This window comes from Haliotis rubra, unplaced genomic scaffold (genome assembly GCF_003918875.1).
Source record: "Haliotis rubra isolate DU_JTF1 unplaced genomic scaffold, ASM391887v1 Scf24, whole genome shotgun sequence".
NCBI classification, from domain to species: domain Eukaryota; kingdom Metazoa; phylum Mollusca; class Gastropoda; order Lepetellida; family Haliotidae; genus Haliotis; species Haliotis rubra.
The window spans coordinates 2,859,973-2,885,000 of NW_025766447.1; the positions used below are offsets into that span (position 1 = coordinate 2,859,973).

At 40.5% G+C, this 25,028-nt stretch overlaps 1 protein-coding gene across 1 annotated transcript in view; it reads right to left on the reverse strand.

The window, feature by feature from the left end:
- Positions 1–11,325: 11,325 nt before the first annotated feature.
- LOC124278675 (mucin-2-like) overlaps positions 11,326–25,028 on the reverse strand; it is a 28,993-nt gene continuing 15,290 nt past the window's right edge. The window contains exon 3 of the mRNA XM_046714446.1: positions 11,326–12,357. Coding sequence (XP_046570402.1) covers positions 11,326–12,357 — 1,032 coding nt within the window. The remainder of the gene's footprint in view (positions 12,358–25,028) is intronic.

Here is a 25,028-nt window from a genome sequence, read left to right on the forward strand (position 1 = left end):
GGCATTTCGTGCTCTGTCTTCTCGTCATAGACATCAGATCAACAACCACCTGTGTGAGTGGCAGACTGAGTGTTTTACCTACAAAACTATTCAGACATTATCAGTATGTTTTGATAAGATTCGTCTGCATTCAGCATCTTTGTTTTCATTTATGATTATGTTTGTGTTAATGAGACTGATCGGACTGTTGTCAGTGTAATTTGATGGCAATACGCCACGGGTAATTTAAAATGCCAACAGTCACCATCGGTACCACGTGCACGCGTATGCTAATCAATCGATGATAGTCAGACGCGCAAAACAATTGAACATTGTTTAATCACTGATTTTAATCATTTATCATCTTTTTTATAACAAAATATATAGAAGTTGACGTGTCCAGAATGTATTTGTATACACAGCCTCCTTGAATGCTCAAAAAATGAACCGATGCAAGGAATAGCTACGATCTACGAGAGACGCTCGTACATTTTATGTAAAATATCATACTACTGTAGTAATATTTCAAGGGTATAAAATGCCTTACTACTGAAGTAATATTACAATAGTATAGTGTTCCTCACCACTTTACTTTACTAAGAAAGTGTAATCCCAAATATGACATATGTTGCATTTGACCACTTTCTAAAATGGCATTGTGTATTTTATAGCTTTCGGCCGTGGGAGCCGTGCCAATCAACACTTATCATGGGGTACACAAAGTCCGCAGTCTAGACTACCAGTTGTCCGACTTCCATTTTTGTGGAAGTCGCGGTGGCTGAGCGGTCTAGGCGTCTGACTTTGTGTGCTGGCGATTAGGTGCCTGACTCTGAGGGTGCGGGTTCGAATCCCGGATGGGACTCAACCCAAAAAGTACTAGAATCTGTACTTTACTAAGAAAGTGTAATCCCAAATATCACATATGTTGAATGTTTAAATAGCATGCCACTGTAGTAATATTACAATAGTATAGTGTTCCTCACCACGGCAATGTTAAAATACCATGCCGCTGTAGTAATATTACAATAGTATAGTGTTCCTCACCACGGCAATGTTAAATACCATGCCACTGTAGTAATATTACAATAGTATAGTGGTCCCCACAACGGCAATGTTAAAATAGCATGCCACTGTAGTAATATTACAATAGTATAGTGTTCCTCAACACGGCAATGTTAAATACCATGCCACTGTAGTAATATTACAATAGTTTACTGTTCCTCACCACCACAATGTTAAAATACCATGCCGCTGTAGTAATATTACAATAGTATAGTGTTCCTCACCACGGCAATGTTAAATACCATGCCACTGTAGTAATATTACAATAGTTTACTGTTCCTAACCACCGCAATGTTAAACTACCATACTAGTGTAGTAATATTACAATAGCATAATGTTCCTCACCACCACAATGTTAAAATACCATACTAGTGTAGTAATATTAACACGGTAAAGTGTTCCTCACCATTGCAGTGTTAAAATACCATGCTACTGTAGTAATATTACAGTAGTATGGTGTTCCTACCCACCGCAATGTTAAAATGCCATACTACTGTAGTAATATTACAATAGTATAGTGTTCCACGGCACCGGAATGTTAAAATACCATACTACTGTAGTAATATTACAATAGTTTAGTGTTCCTAACCACCGCAATGTTAAAATGCCATACTACTGTAGTAATATTACAATAGTATAGTTATCCACGGCACCGGAATGTTAAAATACCATGCTACTGTAGTAATATTAACACGGTATAGAGTTCCTCAACATTGCAGTGTTAAAATACAATACTACTGTAGTAATATTACAATAGTTTAGTGTTCCTCACCACCACAATGTTAAAATACCATACTACAGTAGCAATATTACAATAGTATAGTGTTTCACGGCACAGGAATGTTTAAATACCATGCTACTGTAGTAATATTACAATAGTATAGTGTTCCTAACCACCGCAATGTTAAAATACCATACTACTGTAGTAATATTACAATAGGTTAGTGTTCCTAAAAAACACCGCAATGTTAAAATACCATACTACTGTACGGTATTAATATTACAATAGTTTAGTGTTCCTACCCACCGCAATGTTAAAATACCCTACTACTGTAGTAATATTACAATAGTATAGTGTTCCACGGCACCGGAATGTTAAAATACCATACCACTGTAGTAATATTACAATAGTTTAGTGTTCCTAACCACCGCAATGTTAAAATACCATACTACTGTGGTAATATTACAATAGTATAGTTATCCACGGCACCGGAATCTTAAAATACCATGCTACTGTAGTAATATTAACACGGTATAGAGTTCCTCAACATTGCAGTGTTAAAATACAATACTACTGTAGTAATATTACAATAGTTTAGTGTTCCTCACCACCACAATGTTAAAATACAATACTACTGTAGTAATATTACAATAGTATAGTGTTCCTCACCACGTCAATGTTAAAATACCATGCTACTGTAGTAATATTACAATAGTATAGTGTTCCTAACCACCGCAATGTTAAAATACCATACTACTGTAGCAATATTACAATAGTATAGTGTTCCTAACCACCGCAATGTTGAAATACCATGCTACTGTAGCAATATTACAATGGTATAGTGTTCCTCACCACGGCAATGTTAAAATACCATACTACTGTAGTAATATTACAATAGTATAGTGTTCCTCGGCACCGCAATGTTAAAATACCATACTACTGTAGTAATATTACAATAGTATAGTGTTCCACGGCACCGGAATCTTAAAATACCATGCTACTGTAGTAATATTACAATAGTTTAGTGTTCCTAACCACCGCAATGTTAAAATACCATGCTACTGTAGTAATATTAACATGGTATAGAGTTCCTCACCATTGCCGTGTTAAAATACAATACTACTGTAGTAATATTACAATAGTTTAGTGTTCCTCACCACCGCAATGTTAAAATACCATGCTACTGTAGCAATATTACAATTGTATAGTGTTCCTAACCACCGCAATGTTGAAATACCATACTACTGTAGCAATATTACAATAGTATAGTGTTCATTTGTAATGCGCTTGACTCCAAAACACTTGGCCATGCTCTAAGCGCAAACACAAGACAGTCAATAGCGAAGAAAAAGAAATGTCTTTAGCTGAGATTTAAAACTTGAGAGAGTTGGAGCAGATTTAATGTCTGTAGGGAGAGAGTTCCACAAGAAAGCAGCTGAATGTTTGAAGGATCTATGTCCGAAAGTTTTGAGTTTATATGGAGGCACAACAAGAAGTGATTGATCGGCAGATCTGAGATTCCTCGGTGGGACGTAGGGTGAGACAAGGGCTTGGAGATAGAGTGGAGCAGTTCCATTTAGTGCTTGATAAGTTAGAGTTAAAATCTTAAACTCTATTCTTTCTCTGATTCTCGACCAGTGGAGGGACTTCAATGCAGGCTGGATATGACTTGATAGTTTTGTGCGCGTGATAATCCTGGTGGCGGTGTTCTGCAGCTTCTGCAGTCTGTGCAGTTGGTCATTGATAATACCAATGAAGAGGCTATTGCAGTAGTCTAACCGTGACAATACTAGGGATCTCATCAGTGTGGCTGTGGTGTTTCTGGTGAGGAGGTGACGGATAGAACAAATGTTCCTTAGGTGGTGGTGGCAGATCTTTGATAGGTGGTTAATATGCTGTTCCATGGATAGATTCTCGTCTAAAAACACACCTAGGTTTTTAACACAAACAGGAATTTCTACATCATCGATCTGGAGATTATCGATACCAATAGTATAGTATTCCTCACCACCGCAATGTTAAAATGCCATACTACTGTAGTAATATTACAAATTGAATTATATAGTGTTCCTCGGCACCGCAATGTTCAAACAGTAGCTAATGCCCCCAAGTGCAGTATTTGTTGTATTTGCGTTATACTTCCGTTGTGTCATATGCCATGACATATATGCCACGAGGCACCGATCATTTGATTGTTCTGCGTTGGGGAGAGGGAGAGCACCTGACTGGAATGGAGCTTGGAAGAAAACACAATTTGTTCCAAACCATAACGGTATAATATTGTTTTTCAGGATAAGGTATTTCCGATACGGCATTTGTTTATCTCCTTTTCCCAAACAAAAGCCTAAACCGAACCCTACGCAAAACGCCGAGTTTTAAATGGTAGGTCTTAAACGTTTAGTGACCAGTGAAGATCAGGGTTACAATTGGTCTTCAGTAACCAATGCTTGTCATAAGAGGCAACTAACTGCATCGGGTTGTCAGACTAGCTGACTTGGTTGACACATGTCATCGTATCCCAATTTCGTAAATCGATGCTGATGTTGTTGATCACTGGGTTATCTGGTCCAGACTCGATTATTGACAGACCGCCGTCGTATAGCTGGAATATTGCTGAGTGCGACGTAAAACAACAACCAACCAACGTTCAGCACCTGCTCTGATTTTGCAAATCAGGTCTGTTTAGTGAGCGTTCCTGTTGATGCTTTTACATAGTTTCCCAATTATGCCCTGAACGATAAAACATTATCTATCCATAAATCATAATAATTAGGCGAAAAACAATGGCCCGGTTCTTAAGTTACGCTTAAAATTCAAGATTAAATACAGACAACTCGAACGTCGTCGTATTTCGTATCAGTAACATGTACGTGCCTACAGAGAAAATCGTATGGTAATATACAGAATATAAATCTATTCATCTGCGTATAAATCTGTAACCAATATATTGGAGGTGTCCCTTTCCTATACTTACTGTGAAATTCTCAATTACTGAAAGAACATTTAAGAGCCGTATTTCTAAAGCGTCACCTGGTCCATTATAGACTAACAAAGGCGATACAAGCTTCTTTTAGCGAAATCATAAAAACATCTGCAATTTGCTGTATGAAACAGCTGCTAATCAGCCACCTTCACCGAACAATTAATGCCGAATGGTTCATTCACTGCCGACTGTCAATTATCCAGAACTGTGCAATGCGTTTCGCTGCTTTTTCTTATCTTGATTTCGAAACCAGTTTCCAATCAGGAAAACACTAATGTAAAGTTCTAACATCCTGACGAGTGGAGTTCCTATTTTGGCCAGCTATGGAAAATATCCCAGCATGTGTGTCGTCGTTCAAATAGCACCAGTTATAAAGAGGTACATAATGGGCGGTGGGGTAGCCTAGTGGTTAAAGCTTCCACTCGTCACGCTGAAGACCCGGGTTCGATTCCCCACATGGGTATAATGTGTGAAACCCATTTCTGGTGTCTGGTGATATTGCTGAAACACTGCTAAAAGTGGCGTATAACCATTCTCATTCTCGTTGCGCAGTTTGTGGACACGCACAATTGTGGAATATTTAGACAAAAATGAAAAGGCCGAAACCAGTTCCATAAACATACGATATTGCAAATGTACGATTCCATATGGTATTCCACAAGCATGTGCCTTTGACTCAGTATCACACTTGTTGTCATCGCCATGTGTTTGTAAGTAGGAAAGTTCATCCCCGTTCCACCAGTTACTCCCAAACAATCACATCCATATGTCAAGTGTTCCACAGAACAATCGAAATTACGATTCCCTTCGGCCATCATTTTGGTCACTGATATTTGGAAATGTTCCACACGTCTCTACTGGGCTTTGTTGCCACTCATTCAGAAACCACCGGTGGTGCACGAATAACAACAAGGTAATACCCTTGACAGAAATCAAACGACTCAAGGAACTTTTCTTGGCTGGTGAAACAGCAGCAGCCCACAGCATCGATATATAGAATGTATACATCTCGACCTTTCCTTGAACTGCTTGGCAACAGAAAATACTCCACTACATCCAGTAAAGACATCTTGTTTGAAATGTGTCAAGACAGAAATTGAATGTTTTAAACGTAATATACACCCAAAGGTCATTTTCCAAAACTCTCCCATGATATTTTTCTATTCGGGAAAAAAGATTATTTTCTTCCTTTCCTTTTTGTGAAGATCATAATGTAAATTCCTCTACGGCTGACACTACTACCACTTCGTAGGTCATATAATCCTTTGTGACGTCTCCATTTGTGACAAAACAACGTTCATTAGTTACTCAAACAAGGCCCAAAATATCGTGTGCTGTCTCCTACCACATGGAATTACAACTTAAAAACCATTTGAATACTGTGGAAGCAACCCCACTCAATGGAAGCAAGAACCAGTGAAATGTCTTTCAGAGTGGGTTAAGTCAGTGCCTGAAAATACCTCTGTTATAATCCACAAACTGAAGGAGAGGAAACAAAATTGGAATAAACCACTTTTGACACAGTCAGCTACCTGGCTGCCTTGCATGAAGAGTTGTCCGTTGTCGTATTTCCCACCTTTAATAACAGAACTAGTTATGTGTATGCGTAGGGATCACTTCATTCAGTGTTTGATCAAAACATGAGCGCATATAAAAGACAGACAGACCGACAGATACTTTTATTAGCACAGGCCATGTTGGCCCCTGGCCATTTACATATACATTATGAAATTGAGTACAGGAGGCTTGGCGACGATGTTCTGACAAACAGAAAGAAATTATTGAAGGGCTTTAAAAGCTTGAAAACAATATTTTGCTAGCATTTTCATTTCGTTAACATTTTTTTAGTACGTTGGTCTAGTGGTGTAATAATTCTTAAAATAGATAGTTCTTTGTTCAGTATATTTTGGGCATACGAGCGTGAAGTGGAACTCGTCTTCGACTTCCGTTAGATTACACATTGTGCACAAACGTTCAGTGCGTGGTACCCGGGAACTACCGTACCGTCCAGTGTCTATGTTGAGTATGTGGGATAAGAGTCGCTGTTTGCATAGAGCTTTTCTGTGATTGTGATTATTTATCTTCTGGAGGTAATCTTCAAATTTAAAAGTGGATTTATATTCTTTATATAGGTAAAGCGATGATGAGTTTTCCAAGTTGGACTGCCAAAGTGTAATGTAGTTATCTTCAAGTCTTCGTCTGAACACTGGGTTGAACTCGCTAGTGGTAGTTAGAGTTGGGTTTAACCATATATATCCAAAACCGTTCTGTTCAAGGAGAGATTTTATTTCACAGGTCCATTTTGAAGAGGTTTGCATCATGGAGTTTAATATTGTTTGTAAGATGCTGTTCTCTGTAGAAAAACAAGTTTAAGCCAATACTTCACCATATTCACTGATGATAGATAAAGGGAAGCGTCCCAAGTTCTCCATATAATTTAATGTTACTTGTACTGTCCTTCACTCCTAATAGTTGTTTAAGAAACTTACGGTGTATTCTCTCGATTTTTTCTGCTTTCATTGAGCCCCATATTTCACTTCCATAGTTAAGGACTGGTGCTACAAAGGAATCGAAAAGTTCAATCGATGTTCGGATATCCAAGTTATGTTTCCTGATTTCAGACAGAAGGGCATTCGCTGATTTTGTTCCTTTATCTGCAAGAGCGTTTATAGTTGTGGTATATTTTCCGTTTGATGACAAAAGCAGTCCAAAGTAGTTAAATTCGTTCATGATTTCCAACATGATATCCACAGTAAGTGGCGAGATTGTCTAGACAGTTCTGTAGTCCATCTGGTGTTTCGCTAAGTATAACCATATCGCCCGCAAAAAAGCAGCAGGTACAGCATTGGGTCATCTACATTAATCCCAGTATCATTTCCCTCTTGTAGTTGCTGTTCAAGATCTTCAATAAAAAGTGAGAAAAGAAGTGGGGAAAGGATTTCACCTTGTCTTAATCCTAGATTGTAATTGAATGTTGGGCTTGTCCTGTCCCTCAGCTTGACACAGGATTTAACATTGCTGTACATGGACCGACATATCTTTATTACATTGCCGTCTATACCAATTGTGTACAGTTTCAGCCATAAACCATTTCTGTAAATACTGTCGAACGCCTTTTGGTAATCTATAAATGAGCAAATTAGGTTTCCATTTTCGTTTAGACTTTTTTCTATTAATGCTCGTAAAATGAATATTGAGTCAATGGTGCTATGTTTGTTTTTAAATCCAAACTGTGCATCTGAAATAAGATTGTTTTCCATGGCAAGTACGTTCAGCCTTGTATTTAGAATCTTGGTAAATAGTTTTCCAAAGTTACTGAGGAGGGTGATTCCTCGATAATTATCCGTATTTGCTTTACATCCCTTCTTGTGTATAGGTATGATTTGGCCAACTGTCTACACCGAGGGGGAGTGTCCGGAATCAAGTATCACATTGAATAAGTTCGTGATATCCTGTCTAAGAGAGGTCTACTATCACGTCCAGATATTCTACCAACATTCCATCCTCTCCGGCTGCTTTTCCACTTTTCATATTCTTGAGTGCTTCCGTAAGTTCTTTTGATGAGATAGGTTTGTTAAGATCCTCATATGTATTATTATCGCTGTTTTCTAGGTTCCCAATGTCTTCTTCAACACTATGATTTGTAAAGTCAATATCTGTATGGTTCGAAAAAGTAATTTAAGTCGAGTTCATCCGAAATTGGATTGTTTTAATTTTTTCAGCCGTTTCCAGAAGTCCTTAGGCGATTTCTTTACGTTCATTTGCTGACTTTTGTGTGTAAAGTCTTTTCATTTTACGTACATTCTGTTTGTAGAGTTTCCTGGACTGTAATACGTGTTGTCTTTGGGGTAAACCTGGGGATTTCTTGAAACATTTTTTGGCTAATTTAAATCTTTGTCTTAAAGTGTAACATTCATTATCGAACCATTTATTAAAATCTGTTCTTTCGAATTGTCCCGGATGCTGTTTCACCGTATGTTTGAAAAAGTAGTCTGCAATATTTACAACTTCGAATTAAATGCTTTTAAACTCTCATCTACACTTTCTGGAGAGTCTGTGTTTATCAAGCAGTCTTTCAGTTTACTGTATTCCGCTGTTATCGCTTGAAATATCAAATAAATACAGTAGTTTCACTGACAAAGGAATCTGCAATGCATCAGTACATCAGCTTCTGGCTTGGCTCTAAAACATGATGATATATCCATTTTGCTTTTGTACTGGATTCCAAAGCCCCGTACAAGGAGAGATATATTGCTGAGTCCAGACACTAAGCCACCAAGTCCCGGGCTCAAAGATTAAGCAGAATCCTTTTTTTACAATCAAGGAAGGACTTTCTCTATATTCACAGAAAGTATTTGGGACAAGTGGAATGAATTCCAAGCAGACTCCAAAACCTCAAATAATTTGCTTGCTTTGTTGCTATCTCAGACAATAACTAGCTTCACTTCTGTCAAACATCTGCTTGTGTGATCTTTGTACACAACAAACTCCCATGGCAAACGTAAAGAAAACCATCTTGTGCTTAGGTAGTTTGTTCCTAAAACCACGTGACCGTAGATACCTTAACCTACAGGATCAGGAGGAAGAACTAAAAGTGAAGGTTTTCTGGGGTTTACTAAGAAAACAATGTGAAATGGACTTCCATGTAAAATGTGGGAGTGAGACATTTAGACAAGAAGTAGACATCCCATGGGCACCGATATGTCCCAGTCTAGTGCTGATTTCATTCTTTGTGTACATGAATCTTAGTTGTGCTCGGATGATCAAATCAAGGTACATTTAAGGTAAATCGATGTCCTGGTATCCTTCAATAAGCATAAAACAGCCGTCAGTCTCAAAACATCAAAGTCAATTTAGCTCTACCAAACTTTTAATCGCAGTATATTTGTTATTTTTAATACTGGCTAAAACTCAGCATATTCGCCATCGGCTGAAGGGATGGTGTAAATCCAGCTAGGGTCCATGCAGGTACCAAAAGTACTGTAAGTCCCCATGGACCCTAGTATGGTGATCTACCTTTAGTTGTTGGTGATCTATAGCTCGTTTTTATTTTGTACTGTCTATACTGATTTTATTTTATGATAGCGTACTAGTTTTAAATTTATATCTGTGATGCTCTAATATTTTTACTGTCTTCGATGACAGCTTTTTATGTTCTAAATTTATTGATTTTAATATTGATATATATAAACTTGTTTTCGTCACGATATGGCTGAAATATTGCCTATGTGACGCTAAATATTAAGTCACTCACTCACTATGAGACCAAGCACCCTATTATTTTACATCACATGTTTGTCAGTGCACAGATAACACTTATTAGAAAGTCACTTGAATATCATTATGTTCTCCTTTCACCTTGTTCTTGGCACACAGCCATCTAGGAGGGTGATCGGAAACAAGGCATAGTAAACAAGTCATGGGAAAAACAATAAATAATAAAAACATCCTTTTCTCCAGTTATTTGCAAATACTAATTCAACAACAACTGTTACAAAAACGTCCTATTCTCCAGTTATTTATACTTGTATTATACTTGAATAAATACTTTAATTTAGGTTCAAATGTGTTTCAGAGAAATTGCTGATAATATTGTTATGACTTTTTTGATAAATACATTATCAATACTGATTTTATTTTGAGTTTATGACTTATTTTCCTCCCCAAATCAATGAACTTTTTCCCATGACTTTTTTTCCTACAACCTCTAGGAGTACCTGGGGCGGACCTTTCTGGGATGGGACATACGCTGCTCTTCCTAGGCCAGCTCATTAATTCAACAGGGGTGGACAGCATGGCTCAGCTAATTATTGTACTCGTTGAGTCTGTCTTATGGGAAGTCTGTCTTTTGGAGTGAACCTTTTAAATTGATTCAGGGGAAAAGAGTTAACAGCTCCATCGGGCAATAAATTCCACGACATAATCGCGCTCGGTAAAAATGATTGAGAATATCTTTGCGTTCTACAATTAATAGTTTGAATGGAAGTACTATTTCTAAGATTATAGTTGCTTTGTTCAAGTACTCTACCTGGTACAAGATCGTTCAGATAATCAGGAGTCAGACGATAATACATTTTATAGAAAGTTATGAATTTAGAGCGATGTCGTCTTTCTTTCAGTGTGCTATAATTAATTTCCCTGTATATTTTATCGTGACTGGTGCCACGAACCGCACCGCTTATAGTTCTTAAGGCGTCTAAATGTAAATTTTCCAGTAAAATCGCCTGTTCAATCGTACAATTATCCCTTGTATGACAGCAGTAATCAAAAAGTGGTAAGATAAAGGAGTTGTATAAAGTATTAAGCGTTTTCCGAGATAAACGATACTTCAAACTTCTCAGACAATTGATCATTTGACTAATTTTCTTTATCACGTCACCTATATGAACTTTCCAGGAACAACCGCTTTGAAGTGTTATACCTAAGTGTTTATGGTTATCCACTTCTTTAATAATTTCACCATTCATTAATAAGTTCGGTCTGACATAGATTTGCGTTTTTCGAGTGAATGTTATACTCTCACATACTAGGATTAAAGCTAACTTGCCACTTTTTAGCCCAATCTTAAATGTTTGCCAAATCATTGTTTATAATTGCGGCTGCTGTAATATGATAGGAAGGTAGGTGTGACAGGTGTAGAGTTGGGAAGGTCTTGTGACATGTGTAGAGTTGGGAAGGTGTTGTGACAGTTGTAGAGCTTGGAAGGTGTTGTGACAGGTGTAGAGTTGGGAAGGTCTTGTGACATGTGTAGAGTTGGGAAGGTGTTGTGACATGTGTAGAGTTGGGAAGGTGTTGTGACAGGTGTAGAGCTTGGAAGGTGTTGTGACAGGTGTAGAGTTGGGAAGGTGTTCTGACAGGTGTAGAGCTGGGAAGGTGTTGTGACAGGTGTAGAGTTGGGAAGGTGTTGTGACAGGTGTAGAGTTGGGAAGGTGTTGTGACAGGTGTAGAGTTGGGAAGGTGTTGTGACAGGTGTAGAGCTGGGAAGGTGTTGTGACAGGTGTAGAGTTGGGAAGGTGTTGTGACAGTTGTAGAGCTTGGAAGGTGTTGTGACAGGTGTAGAGCTGGGAAGGTGTTGTGACATGTGTAGAGTTGGGAAGGTGTTGTGACAGTTGTAGAGCTTGGAAGGTGTTGTGACAGGTGTAGAGCTGGGAAGGTCTTGTGACATGTGTAGAGTTGGGAAGGTGTTGTGACAGTTGTAGAGCTTGGAAGGTGTTGTGACAGGTGTAGAGCTGGGAAGGTGTTGTGACAGGTGTAGAGCTGGGAAGGTCTTCTGACAGGTGTAGAGTTGGAAGGTAGGTGTGACAGGTGTAGAGTTGGGAAGGTCTTGTGACATGTGTAGAGTTGGGAAGGTGTTGTGACAGGTGTAGAGCTTGGAAGGTGTTGTGACAGGTGTAGAGCTGTTGTAGAGTGTGACAGGTGTAGAGTGTTGTGACAGGTGTAGAGCTTGGGAAGGTGTTGTGACAGGTGTAGAGTTGGGAAGGTCTTGTGACAGGTGTAGAGCTGGGAAGGTGTTGTGACAGGTGTAGAGTTTGGAAGGTGTTGTGACAGGTGTAGAGTTGGGAAGGTCTTGTGACAGGTGTAGAGTTGGGAAGGTGTTCTGACAGGTGTAGAGCTGGGAAGGTGTTGTGACAGGTGTAGAGCTTGGAAGGTGTTGTGACAGGTGTAGAGTTGGGAAGGTCTTGTGACATGTGTAGAGTTGGGAAGGTGTTCTGACAGGTGTAGAGTTGGGAAGGTGTTGTGACAGTGTGTAGAGTGTGGGAAGCTTGTGAAGGTGTTGTGGTGTAGAGTTGGGAAGGTGTTTGACTGACAGTTGGGAAAGGTGTTGTGACAGTTGTAGAGTTTGGAAGGTGTTGTGACAGGTGTAGAGTTGGGAAGGTCTTGTGACATGTGTAGAGTTGGGAAGGTGTTCTGACAGTTGTAGAGCTTAGGAAGGTCTTGTGACATGTGTAGAGTTGGGAAGGTGTTGTGACAGTGTGTAGAGTTTGGGAAGGTGTTGTGACAGGTGTAGAGTTGGGAAGGTGTTGTGACAGGTGTAGAGCTGGGAAGGTGTTGTGACAGGTGTAGAGCTTGGAAGGTGTTGTGACAGGTGTAGAGCTTGGAAGGTGTCTTGTGACAGGTGTAGAGTTGGGAAGGTCTTGTGACAGGTGTAGAGCTTGGGAAGGTGTTGTGTGTAGAGTTGGGAGGTCTTGTGACATGTGTAGAGTTGGGGAAGGTGTTCTGACAGTTGTAGAGGGAAGGTGTTGTGACAGGTCTTGTGACATGTGTAGAGCTTGGAAGGTGTTGTAGACTGGGAAGGTGTTGTGACAGGTGTAGAGTTGATGTGCAGAGACAGTTGTAGAGCGTGGAAGGTGTTGTGACATGTGTAGAGCTGGGAAGTTGTGACAGGTGTAGAGCTGGGAAGCTGTCAGAACACCTTCCCAGCTCTACATCTGTCACAACACCTTCCTAGCTCTTCACCTGTCACACACCTTCCCAGCTCTACAACTGTCACAACATCTTCCCAGTTCTACTACAGAAATAACGCGTTCCCAGCTCTTCACCTGTCACACACCTTCCTAGGTCTACACCTGTAACACACCTTCCTAGGTCTACACCTGTAACACACCTTCCCAACTCTACAAACAGCATCTTCTACAACTGTCACAACACATATGCCGACAAACCACCCTTGTTGATTCTGTGCCCGGACTCAGACGTTGTACAAACATAGCTATTGTTACAATTTTTTGCATAAGGGATCGCAGCATGAAGCAATATCATTTCAGAAGCCTATCTTACTTAGATTCCTCAAAGTTAGGTAGGTTTCCATCAGTAAATTTTGAAGCTGATCTCAGGCGCTGGATATATGAGCCTCGAGCTCGCCCGGGAATATGTCACGTGACAGGACGCGAGATGATGCGAGAATAGCAAGGAATGATAGCATTACAAGTACCTCACTTTGCATTGAATACAAATTATGGCATCCCCGGGAAAGCGAGCATCGTCTTACCCTGTGTAATAGGTCTAAGCTCCTGCCTATACCAGCCTCTATATTTACCGAGTATTGATTTGACTTATAATTGAAATATGGGGTTTCTTTGCACAGATATCTATGTCACTTGTGCGATTTTAAACATATGGTTGAATAAGTGCTCATTTGCTTGTTTTAAATATAGTATAGGACACACCGGCATACTATCAAGGCAGTTTGATTCCAGACATGCCATCTGTTCTTTAAAATCCTAGCATACATACAACTATGATTCAGTTACCTTGCTTCATTTGCCTACAGTTATATTTCATGCAGTCAAATTCAGGCATGTACTCGTTAAAGTAAGACACCTGCATTTTTTCTGAATATTCTCAGATTTTAGATTTTGTAGAGCAACACACCTATATACTTCCTTACCAACTTCCCAATCGTCCGGGGCGGGGCGGTAGCCTAGTGGTTAAAGTGTTTGCTCGTCACGTCGAAGACCGGGTTCGATTCCCCACATGGGTACAAAATGTGAGGCTAATTTCTGGTGTCCCCCGCCGTGAAATTGCTGGAATATTGCTAAAAGCGGCGTAAAACCATACTCAGTCACAATCGTCCTTATTCATAGTAATTCACCGCACCTGCCTATTGACAAACATTTACCATTTCAGCGCCGTATTAGCTTTCGAGTAGTCTAAATGTCGGAATAACGTATACGGAGATATAGCTATTTAAAGAATATATTGATTCAGCTCAAGACTTCTCAGTTGGTTTATTTGACAGTCTATCATATTTATCTTTATGAATTGAGATTCAAATACGTTATAGGAAACATTTACACATCAATGTTATCAAGTATTGACAGTAGAATGCAACCGAATGATGCTTTAATGGCTGAACAAATAGAAATGCTTTCTGGGTTTTTACTAATTACACGATTGTGTATTGTCCTTACCAGTATTGTCGGTATACATGCGGTATTTCAAATATAACATTAGGGCAGCATTTTTATTTTCTGTGTTTCTCATCGCCCGACCAACCCTTCTAATTTTATTGCCAATCCCTCTCCCCAACCCAACCCAACCCCCAACCCCAACCCCAACCCCCCCCCGAAAAACCAACCACTCTTTTTTCATTCCAACACCGCGGACTCGAACCTAAAACGTACCGCCTCGTCATATTAAATGTTTATCCTTTAATCAGTCGCTGCTATAAATCCAAACGCGCGAGAAAGTGTAATAACAATTACAATAAATGAGAATCAAGAACATTATTCAGATAATTTTGTCTATTAAGTTGAGTTTTTTTGCCCGACCGACCGACCCATGTTCAGAATTTGGTGGCTACGTGAAACACATAAAAAAATGATGCCCTTATGGGTTTTCTCGCCGACACAACATTAAAATATAACCAGATATGGACACGCTGGTTATATTTTAATGTTGTGTTTAAATAAGTTGTTGACATCCTTCCAAATCGATAGCCTGAAGTTTTTCAAATATTTTCTGGTTTTCAAACTTGCAAATTGCAAATACTTATCATGCTATGACGACGAAATCGATTCTATAGATTGAGTGCTTCTTAAAGTAAAAAGTAATGCGAGTATCAAAGAAACGTGGATTATTATCACCAGTATAGGGTATTTATACACCCTTTTCAGTGCCACCGGTTCCAACTTCTGAGTCCAAAACACACACTTTCAACACTATTCCTGTTTCTAGAACATTTTAAACACGTTCGACAGTGATACGATATTTGATATTCGTATATGCACTGTCACTAGGAGTTAGTGAGTTTAGTTTTACGCTGCTATTAGCAATATTACAGCAATATCACGACGGGGGACACCAGAAATGGGCTTCACACACTATATCCATGTGGGGAATCGAACCCGGGCGTGACCAGCGAACGCTTTAACCACTAGGCTACCCCACCGGACCCTGTCATTAAGACTGACTGACTGAGTATGGTTTTATGCCGCTTTTAGCAATATTCCAGCAACATCACGACGGGGGACACCAGAAATGGGCTTCACACATTGAACCCATGTGGGGATTCGAACCCGGGTCTTCGGCGTGACGAGCCAACGCTTTAACCACTAGGCTACCCCACCGCCCCCTGTCATTAAGAAGTCATGTTAACTGTTAGTGATGTCATGTGTTTGATCGACGTGTATGCGGCTGTTGTTTTATTGGAAATGGCAGTAACACAGGTCGCAGGGCTATGTGTTCTATCCGCAATGGAATGTTGCAGAACATGCACAAGCTGTTGAAGACCTATCGACGTGTACTTATGCCTAAACGGTAGTTCTGATAACACATTTCAGACATAAATCTGAAGGTAGACGGCAATCGATGTATATCAACAAAGACACAAACTTAAAAGAAGAATTACATGATTATAAAGTTATTCGCTGATGTGAAATGTGAACATTTGTCTGGTAAGCTTAATCAGGTGTAAAGTCAGCTGAGTCACAGCCTCCGTCCACAGGTTCCTGACACATCCAAGGGAAGCAACTCTGATCAGTGGATTGCGGCGCTTTAGACAACTGGGGCCCTGATTTTCAGTTGAAAGTGTCTCATGTCAACGATATTATATCGTACTTGCGCTCAATCATCACTCTTCTCTTCTATTAATTTCAAACTTGTAAATATTAGCATGAAAACATCTTGCATAAGATATACCTGCTGATGGGCAACATATTTTATTAGACACTTTCCCTATGTAAATACAAATATACATTTTAAACATGGCAGAAGTCATGTGGTTACAAATTTATTTCTTATACCTGTCTTCGTTCAGCAAACTTACCATTTTACTTATTGACATGCCACATATCACATATTTCAAACTGTTGCAGGAATGAGTGATGGTTAAATAATGAAATTTAACAACTTTCTTCAATTTCCAGTTACATAAAAACCAAAGTGCGTATACTATATTGTGCTGCTGTAGCCACGAAGGTCAAATAATGAAGTGTTGAATTGTCTGTATTAAAGTTTGTATTTTAACCAAGTCTGATAAGGAAGGGAAAAGTTAAGTCTCACAGCTAAAGTGTAGGCGCGGAATACTTGGTACAGTACTTGGTGTAGACGGGCCAGAGTTTAGTTTTTCATGTGGACTAAACTATCAACGTCGTTAACGATTTCTTTAGCACATCACTTATCCCAATGCAATTCCCTGTTTTAACGTGAACCATATAGCCCTGTTTTGTTCAAGTAAACCTGCCTTTGCATAGGTGACGGATGTGCACGTCGCCGGTGATGTAGGATAGCATCAGATGGTCCCGCACAACTGTTACATTTGAAACTGCTTTTAAGGATGGAAGATGTTTACACGCACGCACGCACGCAAGCAAGCACGCACGCACTTTGTTCTTTGGCTGATTCTGCCCAAACTCGCCTTTATGACGATCTTAGGTCATCTCGCGTTAGTGAGTGACTGTGTAGGGTTTTATGCCGCTTTGAGCAGGCAGTATTCCACCAGCCAACGGTTAAACCTTCGGACTACCTCACTGTCGAGTCGTGTTTGTGGGTTCCGCGTGTTCTTCCCGCAAGACTTGTGACTTCCCTTCAACATTACGTATTAAGGGAGGGATGCGGAACAATCGTATAGTATTGCACGTTTACAGTCACAGTAAACGTACATTTATTACCTACGTGGTCAACGTACGGATAGGTGCATACTTATTTCGTACGTCACAGGAGTGCCGTATCGCGTTGACCTGAGAACCTAACGATTTGATTGGATAACCGACAGTAACCTAAATTAACAATCCTCGCTCACTGACTTGCACGTTAAGATGCACGTTACCAGAAAAAAACAGTTTGATGACGGTTTATGTTCGGGTGAAATATTCTCTAAATTTTTAAAATTATATCTGTATTAACGTTGACCAAATGGGGCAATATGAAAGTCGCATTTCTACTACCAACGTAAGTTTAGATCAGTACATCCAGATGAACCTGACTAGTAACGCCACATTCCGCGGATGCATTGTGGGAATATAGACATTGCGAACGTTATCGTGTCGCTGTTAACTTGTGAGTCGAACTGAGACATTTTATCCGTCGATAACCATAAACGTAATGTTTCCGCCAGTGATGCTAGCCGACTGAAGCAACTGCAAACCAAGAAACAGGGTGCTACGGAGTAGTGTACTGTAGGAGGCTGTACGAGGCGATGATAACTGACATGCATCGTGACGTCGGTTACCAAGGGTACCTTTGATAACGAGGGGGCAGACGGGAATGACGTAGTGACGTAAATACAGTGTGACGTCATGCAAAATTCTTCCGCAACCACTTTATGAAACCAGTTTCGGTTTGAAAGCATAAAAACAACAAAAATACGCTATTTTGTCAATTTTATGCAGGTAAGACGTGGGTAATAAATAAAATATCACACTCAGTCTCAATACATACGAATTATACCAAACCCGTGACCTTCCTTTGGTATCTGACCTCGCTTTCGTTTAGATACCATAGGGAGGACACTCGTTTCGTATAATTTGTATGTAATGAGACCTCGTATAGTATTCTCTGTGTATGCAGGTAGGGCATGGCTACAGACAGGTTATACTAACATGTATTCCTTATGGTCCCGTGTTCTAACTACTGGCTGTGCACCCATGATTTACGATACCATTGTACCAGTAACAAACGACACTGAACATCCTTTGACCTAAATATACTCAACAAATTTGAAACTTGACACTCACATTATTGGTAGTAACTTTAAGGGTGTAATTATATTTAGTTTCTCACACAAACAGCAATGTCATGTGGTCTTGTCGACCGACGTTAAAAATGTGGTCAGAAAGCGTGAAAAAAGTGTGAAACAGATCTAGAACAATCGCGTGCAGCGAGTCACGTGATCACGTAGAATGCAAGCACACAGACATTGCTAAACATCAAAATTGTAGTTTAATCAAAAAGAGCGTATGCCGCTACACAAAATCAGCAACGTGAGCATGCCACGTGAGCATGCCACGTGTGATGTGTGATGATGTGTGTGTGTGTGTGTGTGTGTGTGTGTGTGTGTGTGTGTGTGTGTGTGTGTGTGTGTGTGTGTGTGTGTGTGTGTGTGTGTGTGTGTGTGTGTGTGTGTGTGTGTGTGTGTGTGTGTGTGTGTGTGTGTGTGTGTGTGTGTGTGTGTGTGTGTGTGTGTGTGTGTGTGTGTGTGTGTGTGTGTGTGTGTGTGTGTGTGTCCCACAAACAATATTTGTGTTCGTGAGGTTGACCGATGTGGAGGGGTCAGCGTAATATGGCCTGGGAAGCATGTTATGCCAACTGTCCATCTGATTTCTTCTGTTCCAGCGGTTTTTATCAGTGTGAAGTTCGCGTTGGGGGGTCATGGAATGTCATGCAATTTATGTCCAATAAAATGATGCCGCAATCCCTTTTGGTGGTTTGTCTTGTTACCTGGATGACAGCAGCACAACAACAATACACACACTACTTCCATTGTGGGGGTAACCTCAACAGGTGTTTATGATTTGGCTGAGTATATAATCACATTCCAGTTGATTCTGGCCTCGTGGTGCGTAAAGATCAAAATATAATCCGAGTGTTCGTGTCGGGTTTTCAAAAAACAACAGCTCCTTCCAAGTTATTTATACCGTAATTACTATAAGTCTATGTTCAATAAAATTTGTTTTAACTTATGATCTATGAAGTATGTTACAAACATATCACCTTCTTAATGCATTCCAATCAGATATGTGATCAAAGTGTGTTCCATTCTATTGAATCCTAAACACGACTGGTAATTTGTCATTGTGCGATAGAAAATATATCGCACGAAGAATCTTTCTTCAAATAAGAACGGATATTATCCTTTCTACTGTCTTATAAGATTGCAGTCATAGACGGGGCTACGATATGATAGTAATACCGAGATGTGATATACTATAACAGAAGACTCGTTACAGACGGGGTGAGACCAGTTATAGAACACCTCGATGTAGAAAGTAGCGGGTTCTCTGAACGTCTACACCGTAGTGGTAATTCAAAATTAACACATGGATTTCCTGGCTCATAGATCACTTGATTGTCTAGTTTATTTACACGCCGCCGTTACATGGCAGGTGTATTGCTGTGCTCCAAAATACTTACTTGTTTACTAAGATTGTGTGAATGGACAGTGCTACAGGTCGGGCATGACGTGCTTACCATTTTCTTGTATACTCAGATTGTGTGAATGGACAGTGCTACTGGTCGGGCATGACGTGCTTACCATTATCTTGTTTACTAAGATTGTGTGAATGGACAGTGCTACAGGTCGGGCATGACGTGCTTACCATTTTCTTGTATACTCAGATTGTGTGAATGGACAGTGCTACTGGTCGGGCATGACGTGCTTACCATTTTCTTGTATACTCAGATTGTGTGAATGGACAGTGCTACTTACCAGGTCGGGCATGACGTGCTTACCATTTTCTTGTATACTCAGATTGTGTGAATGGACAGTGCTACAGGTCGGGCATGACGTGCTTACCATTTTCTTGTATACTCAGATTGTGTGAATGGACAGTGCTACAGGTCGGGCATGACGTGCTTACCATTTTCTTGTATACTCAGATTGTGTGAATGGACAATGCTACTGGTCGGGGAGGACATGCTTACCATTTTCTTGTATACTCAGATTGTGTGAATGGACAGTGCTACTGGTCGGGCATGACGTGCTTACCATTTTCTTGTATACTCAGATTGTGTGAATGGACAGTGCTACAGGTCGGGCATGACGTGCTTACCATTTTCTTGTATACTCAGATTGTGTGAATGGACAATGCTACTGGTCGGGCATGACGTGCTTACCATTTTCTTGTATACTCAGATTGTGTGAATGGACAGTGCTACTGGTCGGGGAGGACATGCTTACCATTTTTCTTGTATACTCAGATTGTGTGAATGGACATTGCTACTGGTCGGGGGACGGACATGCTTACCATTTTCTTGTATACTCAGATTGTGTGAATGGACAATGCTACTGGTCGGGCATGACGTGCTTACCATTTTCTTGTATACTCAGATTGTGTGAATGGACAGTGCTACTGGTCGGGCATGACGTGCTTACCATTTTCTTGTATACTCAGATTGTGTGAATGGACAGTGCTACTGGTCGGGCATGACGTGCTTACCATTTTCTTGTATACTCAGATTGTGTGAATGGACAGTGCTACTGGTCGGGGAGGACATGCTTACCATTTTCTTGTATACTCAGATTGTGTGAATGGACAGTGCTACTGGTCGGGGAGGACATGCTTACCATTTTCTTGTATACTCAGATTGTGTGAATGGACAGTGCTACTGGTCGGGGAGGACATGCTTACCATTTTCTTGTATACTCAGATTGTGTGAATGGACAATGCTACTGGTCGGGGAGGACATGCTTACCATTTTCTTGTATACTCAGATTGTGTGAATGGACATTGCTACTGGTCGGGGAGGACATGCTTACCATTTTCTTGTATACTCAGATTGTGTGAATGGACAGTGCTACTGGTCGGGGGAGGACATGCTTACCATTTTCTTGTATACTCAGATTGTGTGAATGGACATTGCTACTGGTCGGGGAGGACATGCTTACCATTTTCTTGTATACTCAGATTGTGTGAATGGACAGTGCTACTGGTCGGGGAGGACATGCTTACCATTTTCTTGTATACTCAGATTGTGTGAATGGACAGTGCTACTGGTCGGGGAGGACATGCTTACCATTTTCTTGTATACTCAGATTGTGTGAATGGACATTGCTACTGGTCGGGGAGGACATGCTTACCATTTTCTTGTATACTCAGATTGTGTGAATGGACAGTGCTACTGGTCGGGGAGGACATGCTTACCATTTTCTTGTATACTCAGATTGTGTGAATGGACAGTGCTACTGGTCGGGGAGGACATGCTTACCATTATCTTGTATACTCAGAGTGTGTGAATGGACAGTGCTACTGGTCGGGGAGGACATGCTTACCATTTTCTTGTATACTCAGATTGTGTGAATGGACAGTGCTACTGGTCGGGGAGGACATGCTTACCATTTTCTTGTATACTCAGATTGTGTGAATGGACAGTGCTACTGGTCGGGAGGACATGCTTACCATTTTCTTGTATACTCAGATTGTGTGAATGGACAGTGCTACTGGTCGGGGAGGACATGCTTACCATTTTCTTGTATACTCAGATTGTGTGAATGGACAGTGCTACTGGTCGGGAGGACATGCTTACCATTTTCTTGTATACTCCAGATTGTGTGAATGGACAGTGCTACTGGTCGGGGAGGACATGCTTACCATTTTTCTTGTATACTCAGATTGTGTGAATGGACAGTGCTACTGGTCGGGGAGGACATGCTTACCATTTTCTTGATTATACTCATCAGATTGTGTGAATGGACAGTGCTACTGGTCGGGGGATAAGAGAATAATTCCCTACCTCGTCACTGTTTTCCCATGGACATGCTTACCATTATCTTGTATACTCAGATTGTGTGAATGGACAGGCTACTGGTCGGGCCATGTCATCTGTATCTATTGACCACCACATGTATTGCGTCGTCATAGCATTGGACATGCTTACCATTATCGCGAACACCTGTTGTCACAAGCCCACTGATTTTCTCTGTGGTCAATTCATTTACTAATTACGGCTTTGTTCCCTTTACGCCCCTGGGATAATAAACGCTGAGATATTGACATATTGTATATCTACATATTTCCTGAGCCTATATTGACATATTGTATTTCTACATACTTCCTGAGCCTATATTGACATATTGTATTTCTACATATTTCCTGAGCCTATATTGACATATTGTATTTCTACATATTTCCTGAGCCTATATTGACATATTGTATTTCTACATATTTCCTGAGCCTATATTGACATATTGTATTTCTACATATTTCCTGAGCCTATATTGACATATTGTATATCTACATACTTCCTGAGCCTATATTGACAATGTGGACAGGGGGCTCTGTCGTCGCTGGCCCCGCTGATTGTGGGTTCGAATCCCGATTCTCCCCGACCACGTTTCTAGTTTTCTCAGCGCTATAGCCGTCTTCGATAGTCTCACCAAAGTGGTAAACGTTTTTGACGCATAACGTCGAGCTTTCCTTCCACATTAGCTGATACGCTGTGCTACAACTGGAATACTTCTAAAAGAGACGTTAAACCTAACTCTTACACTCTATTGATAGTTCAAGTCTATAACACCTGTGTCAACTAGTGCAAATGCCTCTATTTGTGATATAATTCAATAACCGTACGACTGTGTTGACACCAGGGGCTGTGTTCACTAGTACTATGGACCACCAATGGATATGGTTGCGCTGCACGTGTAGTTGAAGTATGTCGGTATTGAATTGTGCCATGACCGTCAGTCTGCTGACCTGAATGGAGCTATTGTTGGACCTGTTAGCATCACAGGTATTGTCGCCAGCAATATACAGCTGCTGTTTACGACCATACAAGTATGTAATATTAGAAATTATATATCGTAGGTCGGTATGTTCACATATGGAGCTGATGTTTTTTTCCCAATTTCACAGCACAGGCGACTACATTTGCTCTTTTAACTATGCATTATATTACTAATTAGGAATTCTTTAGGTTGGCACAGAAAAATATTTCAGTATAAGAGTAAGAAAAATCAATGAAAAAATTATGGATAAGCAAATTAAAGTATATCATTAACAGAAAACACAGTAATGGCATTTTCATTAACAGCAGTAATGACATTTTGTTTGTCTTAGGAAGAACCACTAGACAAGGGCACACTGTATGTAGAGGAAATATGATTGTACAACTGACCTGTTATAAGAGCTCGAGTTGCTACTCCATAGACCTGGAGGTCCATTTCTTGCAGCGGCTATTACGTAGCATTCTCACAGCACCAACATGTGCTTACTATGGGCGTGAAATTCAGATCTTTAATGCAGGCAACCATCTGTCGCGCCTATCAAAAGAGTGTCATATTGTAATTGAAATAACTAAGGGCATTCTATAAGTGCTGGTTAGCGCCTGAATATTCTGCCGTGTGGCATGGGGCATGAATGGAGACCTGTTTTCTGCTTTCAGCGACAGCGTCTGACCGTCTTGTGTCTCGTGTTCTGTCCCTCGTCAACTGAATAATTCTACTGCTGGGTGATTGTGTCTACAGCATTCGATTATTAGAACCACAGAATGGGCGGTCACGCCGCGTTGTGCTGTTGCATGGCCGTTGATCAGTGACACCTGAAAAGCTCGGGGTGGATAACCGTCCATGTGTTCAGACACAGAAGGGTTATTATTGACATGTATAGGTAATGGTGATCACATTTGACAGCTGGTTACAAGTGGTCACTCTGTCGAAGGTTATACATGGTAAATGAAGGGTAAACATGTCATCTAAAAACATGAGGTACACACACTTGAAAGTAACGCACAAACTAAACATAAAACACATACCGGACACTAAGTACACACACTGTAACATTAAACACATACTGAACACAATTTACACACAATGTCACAGCTAAACACACAGTACACACACTGTCACAGCTAAACAAACAGTACACACACTGTCACAGCTAAACACACGCTGAACACACTGTCACAGCTAAACACACAGTACACACTCTGTCGCAGCTAAACACACAGTACACACACTGTCACAGCTAAACACACAGTACACACACTGTCACAGCTAAACACACAGTGCACACACTGTAACAGCTAAACACACGCTGAACACACTGTCACAGCTAAACACACAGTACACACACTGTCACAGCTAAACACACAGTACACACACTGTCACAGCTAAACACACAGTACACACACTGTAACAGCTAAACACACGCTGTCACAGCTAAAAACACAGTACACACAATGTCACAGCTAAAGACACGGTACACACACTGTCACAGCTAAACACACAGTACACACACTGTCACAGCTAAACACACGCTGAACACATTGTCACAGTTAAACACACAGTACACACTCTGTCGCAGCTAAACACACAGTACACACACTGTCACAGCTAAAGACACAGTACACACACTGTCACAGCTAAAGACACAGTACACACACTGTCACAGCTAAACACACAGTACACACACTGTCACAGCTAAACACACGCTGAACACAATGTCACGGCTAAACACACGCTGAACACACTGTCACAGCTAAACACACAGTACAAACACTGTCACAGATAAACACTCAGTACACACACTGTCACAGCTAAACACACACTGTCACAGCTAAACACACAGTACACACACTGTCGCAGCTAAATACACAGTACACACACTGTCACAGCTAAACACACAGTAC